At 35.3% G+C, this 8597-nt stretch overlaps 1 protein-coding gene across 2 annotated transcripts; it reads left to right on the plus strand.

The window, feature by feature from the left end:
* Positions 1-4066: 4066 nt before the first annotated feature.
* LOC137711138 (pentatricopeptide repeat-containing protein At5g47360-like) lies at positions 4067-7704 on the plus strand. Of its 2 annotated transcripts, XM_068450347.1 has the most exons (3): positions 4067-5657; positions 6595-6723; positions 7290-7704. In XM_068450347.1, exon 1 carries the CDS (start codon positions 4067-4069, stop codon positions 5498-5500), a length of 1434 nt encoding a protein of 477 aa, XP_068306448.1. In that variant the 3' UTR covers positions 5501-5657; positions 6595-6723; positions 7290-7704. The 2 variants fall into 2 exon arrangements, with proteins under 2 accessions (XP_068306448.1, XP_068306447.1); XM_068450346.1 differs by lacking the exon at positions 7290-7704 and having other exon boundaries at positions 6595-6867.
* Positions 7705-8597: the final 893 nt, after the last annotated feature.

Below are 8597 nucleotides of genomic sequence, written 5' to 3' on the forward strand. Positions count from 1 at the left end.
TATCGGGTCCGGCTTCAATATTACATAAAAGTATACCGACATAAGTCGTTATAGTTTCTTGCCTTACTACACAAAATTTACCTACGGAAGGCATACTTTCAAGAGTCGCTGCAGAAACTGAAAACTATATATAACAATGATTTTAAAGTTTTAATAACATGAACCCAGTGCAACTGGTGTACTGTCTATACAAAAAACATGTAAAATCTTTGTATAGCATGATCATAATTTTGAAACAGAAGCTAAAATACCAAGTCAATTACAACATAAAACCCAAGGAAGGCAAACGTAAAAGTTTTACCTTGATAAGTTTTTACTAATCTGAGCACTCTATCGCTTGATCAAATCTATTCTTTGAAGCCTAATTTTCTCCCTGAATTTTGCTATGAACTCATCAGCCTTCTTATCCACATCTGGCCCTACATCACAAACATTGCCTGAAATAGACACATAATTGTTTGGAGTTGTCTTTGGGATCTCCCTAATGTCTTTCCAGATCAAGTTTTCGTCAAAGCTATCATCTTTGTTTTCAGTTTCTTCATCCGATTCCATACCTACCTTGTTGAGAAAATGTTTTTTCTCTTCCTCTGAAAATTCATTGAAAGAAGTAGACCTTGACATGTCGTGGAAACTTTCAGGTCGCATTTTCTCAGCCCTACAAGAAGTTTCATCAAACCCTTCTTTCTTTTGTACCACTTTCTCCACCAAACTTGTTTCAACTTCCTTTGACCTTTTCTCCATTACCTTCCAAGCCCTTGCTGCGCTCTTACCAGCTCTGGTTGTTCGAACTGATTTACTCATTGATAAACTATCAACGTAGCTTCTTTGCTCGGTTTCGATCCCTCAATTCAAGTCCTAATCACACCATGCTTAATGCTCTATTTTGTTCTTAATTACATGTATGCTTAATGCTTACCTTAATGAACTCAAGTCCTTTCCCTTAATGAATTGAAATTGCAATTGTCATTCTCTTACCTTAAAGCTTATGGCATACACGTCCTTTTCTTTTGATTTTATTTCTACAGGCCAATTATGCAGATTGGCTATTCAGCCTATTCTCCACACTGGACAGTGCACAGACCCACTATTATAGCCCAAATGCCCAAAAGCCCAAAATTATTTGGGGATTCCCAAAAATTTGGTTTGGGATCGATCTTGAAATTGAGAATCCTGAAAATTTCGGTTTGGGAATCGGGACAAGGATTTTGGTTCGGTATCCCATACCGAACCAGCCTTATGATTTTTTTTTTGGGGGCGGGGGCTTTGGCCGAAGAACCTCCGATGTCAAAGTTAGAATTTTGAGGGAAAAGTGTTTGGAGAATTTCTGAGTGTTTAGCAAGAGTGAAAACTTAGCTTTTTAGAGAAAATGAGGTAGAATATATAAGGCATGGCCATTTCCCCTGGGAGAGAAGGTGACCAACCTCTTGTGTGTTTTTTGGATGTAATTGGTAATTTAATTCGCCATTAATAGATTAATTAGGTAATAAATCCATTAATTAGCCAATTAACATGATTTAAAAGGAATGTTTTGGGGGTTACCTTGTGGAGAAGATGGATGAAATAGGTTTTGAATAAATACCTATTTTTGGGCACTTTTGACTTGATTGTGGGATGTTCGCCTACTGCTTGCACGTAGGAATTCCAGTGTTCCTCAAGGGTAATTTTGTCCATTTTGCCCAACAATCCACGCTTCGCCTCTTAATTATTTTTGGCTCCACAAGCATCATTCCAAGGATCAAGAAGGTTGGATGGGCTTAATGCGTAGGGATTAGCTCAAATCCGTAGTACCTTTAGGGTAGCTAAAAAGCATCTTTAATGCCGATTTAGTGACTGGGTGTAAGCGTAGTGCTGCATTTTTACCAATAGATCAACAACAAAGAATATGTTCTGTCTAATGCAATGTCTTAAGTACGACAAAGCGCAAAGTTGAACTTAGTCTACTTAGATATGGAACTTCGAGTTTCACAACCTCTTCAAGGGTCTCATTTGCATCTAGCGTATGGATGATCCTTCATCTCAAATTTCGTCTTCAAGTACGAGGCAATTTCTCTAGCTCTTCCAAAGTCTTAGTGAGATTCATGTCATCGACATAAACTACTACTCTAGGAATTTGAAATACTTCTTAATTTAACACGTAAGAGCATAGTTTATTGATATCCATGATTGATCAAATAATCACTTAGACATGTATACCACATCCATCCAGATTACTTCAATCTGTAAATTAAACACCTCAAACGAGTTGAGAGAGTGTTCCGTGATCTGGAACTATTTAAACCAGTTCATATAATTCTTAAAGAACTTACATTTAAATCTTTATATCAATATCCCCATGGAGAAATGCTAATCACATTCATAATGGTGTAATCAATCACAAGGCATTTGTGAGAAGCCATGCGCCATAAGGGGTGCATTACATCGCACTATTTCATTCATCTTATTACGTTTCCTTTCCCACTTGTAGCACAACAAGGTTACATAAGGCAGTGTAGGAACAATAAGTTCAAACACTCTTTGTTAAGGAACTTAATTCAACTTGGATTGTAATTGCAGGTTGCCAATCAGTTCTACGTTGTCACTAAACAACAAAACATAGTTCAATATCTTCGCTTTTCATTTATGTTAATAGCACCATATAAGTGAACGTCAACGATGATAATCTCATTCCAATTTCATATCTCACCCAAACTAGTATACTGGACTAAGAACTTCAAGTCTCGGGAGTAATTCGGATTAATCTCATGAGATGGAAATGGTTGAGACAATGATCAATTATGGATTTGTTTTGTACCGTGTTACTCATCTTCTAAGGAAGTGAATCCTACGAACCGAGTGCTCTATTGCGCTTCAGGCTAATGATAGATTGATTGACTATCCGCTAGTGTACTAGGTCATCCAACAGGGGCGGCCAACTGTCATTTAGGGGATGACACACCCTTCAGAGATGTTACCTCAACGTTCGTTATTTACGTCTATTTTTGATGACATGTTCGTATTTGGAATATGATCTCGTCACTTTAGCTCAATCAAAAAAATGCGTCCAAAGCAACTTTCTAAAAAACTAAAATATGTTTAGTATGTGCTCTTTTTTATTCGAAAAAAAACAAATTTTACTTGCTGTAGGCCTTTTTTGCTGAGAAATTATAGAAAGAGGAAGGGGAGAGGCAATCAAAGAGAAAATATAGAATTTGGTGAATTATGTGGGGTGATTTTTCACACCTTGTGCCTTTATTTATAGTTGTAAGCAAGGGAGAATCCTTGTGTTTCAAATAATACATTACAACTAGGACACTATCTAAAATATATTATGGAACTATGTAAGGATTCAATAAGATTTACACAATCACAATCCATAGCACTGCACCATATCTATATTTATTTATTTATATGAAAAAGGGTAATGCTATGTAAACTAAATAATATAACACTAATAAAAAATAAGTACGTAAATCAACACTTAAATAATAATCTAATAAAAAATTTGTAAACTAAATGACATAGAAGTTAATGATTAGATTATTACTTAAGTGTTGATTAACGTGCTTATTTCTTATTGATGACACATCATTTAGTTTGCAAATTCAGTCTATATTACCCATGAGGAAAAGGTAATAGCAGGAATAATAAATTTGTAGACTAAATTTGCAAACTAAATGACATGGAAGTTGGTAATCAGATTATGAGTAATGCTAGAGAGACTAAATTTGTATATAAAGTTTTGAAAACTAAAGAACATGGAAATTAATGATTGATTTATTACTTACACGTTGATAAACGTGCTTATTCTTATTGGTGACACATCATTTAGTTTGCAAATTTAGTCTCCCTAGCATTACCCTTAGATTATTACATAAATATTGATTAACATGCTTATTTCTTATTAGTGACATGTCATGAAGTCTATAAATTTAGTTTATCTAACACTATTCATGAAAAAAATCTACAAATTTCAAAATTTTCTATGTTTAGCCAAAACACGGTCGTTTGGTTAGTTAGCGTGCCTTCCCAGCACTCAGCATTTAGGGTTTAAATCATATTTGGATCAAAACCCTCTAATTTCGTTGAAATGATGAGCCTTTCTTCAATCTCCCGATTCGTCTCCTCCTCATTCGGCCTCAAAAACCACAAATTGTCAATCCTGCTCTTCTCTACGGCGGCGGCATCGGCTGAAACAGTGTATAATCACCTGCAGAAAAATGGTGGCAACGTAGAGGAAATCCTAGCGTCGATTCAGGTGAAATTGGACTCCAAATATGTAAGTCAGGTTTTACAGAGATGCAATGGTAGCCAATCACAAATGGGTCTTAGGTTTTTCATATGGGCTGGTCTTCAATCCACTTATAGGCACAGTTATTTTATGTATAGCAAAGCTTGTGAATTGTGTGAGATTAGGATAAAACCGACTGTGATTTTCGATGTTTTGGAGGCTTATAAAGTTGAAGGGTGCTTTGTCAATCTTAAGATGTTTAAGGTTGTTTTTAATTTGTGTAAAGAAGCTAAGCTTGCTGGTGAAGCTTTGAGGGTATTAAGGATAATGCCGGAATTTGGTTTGCGTCCAGATACTACGGTGTATAATGTTGTTATAAGGTTGTTTTGTGATATGGAAGATATGGATATGGCTGAAAGTTTGGTGAAGGAGATGGGTTTGGTGGATCTTTGTCCCGATTTGATCACGTACATGGTATTGATCAAAGGGTTTTGTAATGTGGGTCGGTTAGATGACGCTTGTGGGTTGTTTAAGGTTATGAAGGAACATGGTTGTTTGCCCAATGCTGTGGTGTACTCGGCACTTCTTGATGGATTTTGTAGGTGTGATAATATGAAGAAAGCTTTTGAGTTATTGAAGGAAATGGAGAAGGAAGGTGGGGATTGTACTCCTAATGTAGTAACATATACATCTGTGATTCAAAAGCTTTGTGACAAGGGATTGTCGATGGATGCCTTGGTTATTTTGGACCGAATGGAAGCTTGTGGATGCACCCCAAGTCGTGTTACAGTTAGTTCTCTTATTAAGGGTTTGTGTGTGGAGGATCGAGTTGAAGAGGTTTATAAGTTAATTGATAGAGTTGTTGCAGGAAGTAGTGTCAGTTATGGTGATTGCTATAGTTCTCTTGTTGTGTCCTTGGCAAAAGGTAGGAAACCTGAGGAGGCAGAAAGGGTCTTTAAGATGATGGTTGATGGCAGGGTCAAACCAAATAGTTTGGCCTGTAGCATTATGTTGAAAAAACTTTGTTTGGATGGTCGGGTGGTTGACGCTTTGTGCTTGTTTGATGAACTTAATAAAATGGAATGCTTGTCTTCCATCGACTCTGATGTTTATCCTATTCTTTTAATGGGACTTTGTCAGCAAATGCATTTAGTGGATGCTGCAAAGCTGGCAAAAACAATGCTAAAAAAAGGAATTAAACTGAAAGCTACTTACGTTGACAATATAGCTGAGATCCTGAAGAAATCCGGAGATGAGGAGTTAATTAAGAATTTGACTATAATTGCAAGGTGAAGTTGAACAAAGGAAAATCTTCATTTGTCTTGGAGGTTCCCATTTATCTGGTTGTGTTCTCCTACTAAGCTCAAAGTCTCCAACCAAGAAGAAAACAATTGTTGAGTTGAGCTGGTAGTATTTGCATATGATGTCTTGGAAGTGGAAATGACTAATGGTAATTCCTGGTAACCGCTAATTACTTTGACTTTATGTTGTTCTGAATTCATCAAGCTGTTGACTGAAATCTATGTGAATGATATATTGAATAGTGTTCATAGTTCTAGTATCAGTTTGATAATTCTAGTTGGAGATATCAGTCTACTTCACTGCAATAGGAAAGCATGTGAACAAGCAAACTGCGTTACTCGTTTCCTTTTTTGTTCTTTTATTATTGTGTTTCTGTATTAGGAGAGGGAGGTAGGGGATTACGACTGCTGATATTCAGATGGAATTTCAATGTCTCTTCTTTTCCTTATGTTGTGGATGAAAGACGGTAGGTTTTTTGCTAGCACAGTTAAGGGCAGTCTCATTCTTGGTGGCCTGTGATTGTATATATGCAGTCTTGAATATGTGGATTTGAGGCTATGAAAATTTTATTCCTTTGAATAATTGAAAATGAGACCAAGAATTTTCTCCTTTTCAGCCAACCTCATGCCTGTACTATTCCTCTACTTCTTGCTGTTGAATGCCTTACTGACTTTTCTAACATTCATTCAACCGCATTGGATTTCTGGTTTAGTTTTGCTTCACAGTAGTTTATACGAGGTCTTCTTTGATTTTTAGTTTTAATAAAGATCTGTCAATCGTATAATAAACGACAGGCAAGCATAACAAAACTGTGAAGAAATTTGATCACAACTATTACCCTGTGGTCTGCTCATGGCATTAGTGAAGAATCTGCTCATGGCATTAGTGAAGAAAAGTTAATCAAAACAGCGATAAGCTGATACAGTTCATCTATTCCTGAACTTTCTCTGTTACTTTAGTGTTACTGGTTCTTATGTATATAGTCCCGTTTCTGAAGTTACTTTTGATATCTTGGTGCCTGTATTCTGTATGACCGGAATGTTTCTTCCAAGGCCTGACATTAACTTTGATGTATGAAATTACAGGATTACTTGGCTCCCATCATATATCTTAAATGACCAGATGTAAATGGCTGGGCCTTAGAGAATTGTGGACGTGTTGCAGTGACTTTGTTGGGATTATTTCAGTAGCTTACAGAACTAGGCACTTGCATGGTAAGTTTGGAATTTTAGTTGCATTTTTAGCTCTCTTTCCCTCACCTTCTTTGAAGAAGAAGTGATTTTGCTGATGGAGAGATGCTCATCTTTGTTCATCTTAATTATATGTTTTCAACGGTTTGACATGACACTGTTTTGATACCCAAGGAATGGTCATGGTTTAGATACATTTATTTTTTATTTTTTGAGACTCGAATGTCTCCTAGGTTGAGCAAACTAGTATTCAGCTACTTCCGCTCATCCATCCCTTAAATAGTTGCAAATTACGTAAGTGATCAGCAACCGAATTGAATCTCAGGGCGACACAAACCTTTAAAACACAATTTTTGTCATGGAACTATGTTATCTAGTCATATTTATTGTTCTTGAGAAATATGGAAAATTGTTTAAGCTATTTCACCTCGTTTTTCCTATCATGTGATGTAGTCCAATGTGGAATACTTTGATGATTAATTGCATATTAGTAAATTCTAAGCGTCAGAAGGTTTCGTTTTATGGTTCATAAAGTGGCTCGTGGTTCTTACACTTGTTTCTTAGCTGACAAACCTTTATATTGAGGGCAGGATAAGTTGGAAACCTTATAAGAAACAAAAATAGACAACGAGGAAAGGCGACGAGAGGTAGGTATACCAGATAAGGGAAGTTCGTGATAGAACGACGAGGAGCCAGTTCCACCCCAATTTGATACCAAAGCACCAACTGTTGTACTTGATGTTCATCCTATACAGGTGCCTGTAGTCATTCAAAAGCTTTATTGATTAGCTTCCTGGGTTCAGAGGCGAAATGCAATTGCTTCGGTTAAGATTATTACTGCAAGTTTTTATGGCCATTGGGATTCCATTAGTTGGTATTTAAAAATTTTGAAATGACGTAGCCTGAGGTTTATCATACTTTAGTGGTAGGATTAGAGCTTTAAATCAGTAATATTAACTACTTAAACATGTCCAAAATTTAACTCGCCACCAAATGATGTAGCAATTGACATATGGGAGTGAGCTTGTTTGAAAATGCTTATTTAAATAGCACTTTTGCTCATTTGTGAGCTTCTATTAGAAGCACAAAGAAATTTATCTTTGTATAGAAAGCCAACGACTCCTTTTGGGATCACAAGGTTCACCAAAAAATTTCAAAAACAGCCCAAAATAATGCAAGGTATTTTCATCATTTTAACAGTTTTTTTAATAATTAATTCATTTTGTACAAATTTTTTTTTAAATTAGTATCTCATAATAGCCTAGTAATAATATGATTCAATCAGTTGTTCATTAAATATTATTTTCTCTATTTTTAAACAGGTTCAAAACATCTTAAGAGATGTAATGCCAGTTATAAAAAAGGTATTTTCGTACTCGCATAATAATGTGATTAAATTAGTTATCATATGATTTTTTTTGTTTTTTGAACAAACGATATTATCTACACTAAGGGAGAAGGATGTGTGCTTAGTCTTACGACTTTGACAATAGACTAGTAATAATGTAATTCAATCAATTGTTTATTAAATATTATTATTTTCTCTATACTTAATGTAAATTCAATAGAATGTAGATGAAAATTAAAAGATTGATTTTATTATGTGAATTCAACTTCTTTGATTGATTTGTTTCTAGCATGATCTAAGAATATTTATTTACTTCAAATATTTGACTTTCCTTTTATCAATTCACGCATATAAATACATTTAAAACATGTAAATCACGAGTAGCACGTCATGATTCAAAAAATGTCTTCGCTCATGCACCTGCATGAAGACTAGTAATAATAATGCAGGTGCTACTTAGAAAAGCACCTTCAATTTTTTGTGATTTGAAAGCACTTTAGTTATTTGAAAAATATTTCTAAACAAGTCTCGTGTTTTATCAAATAAAAAA

This window comes from Pyrus communis, chromosome 12 (assembly GCF_963583255.1).
Source record: "Pyrus communis chromosome 12, drPyrComm1.1, whole genome shotgun sequence".
Lineage (NCBI taxonomy): Eukaryota > Viridiplantae > Streptophyta > Magnoliopsida > Rosales > Rosaceae > Pyrus > Pyrus communis.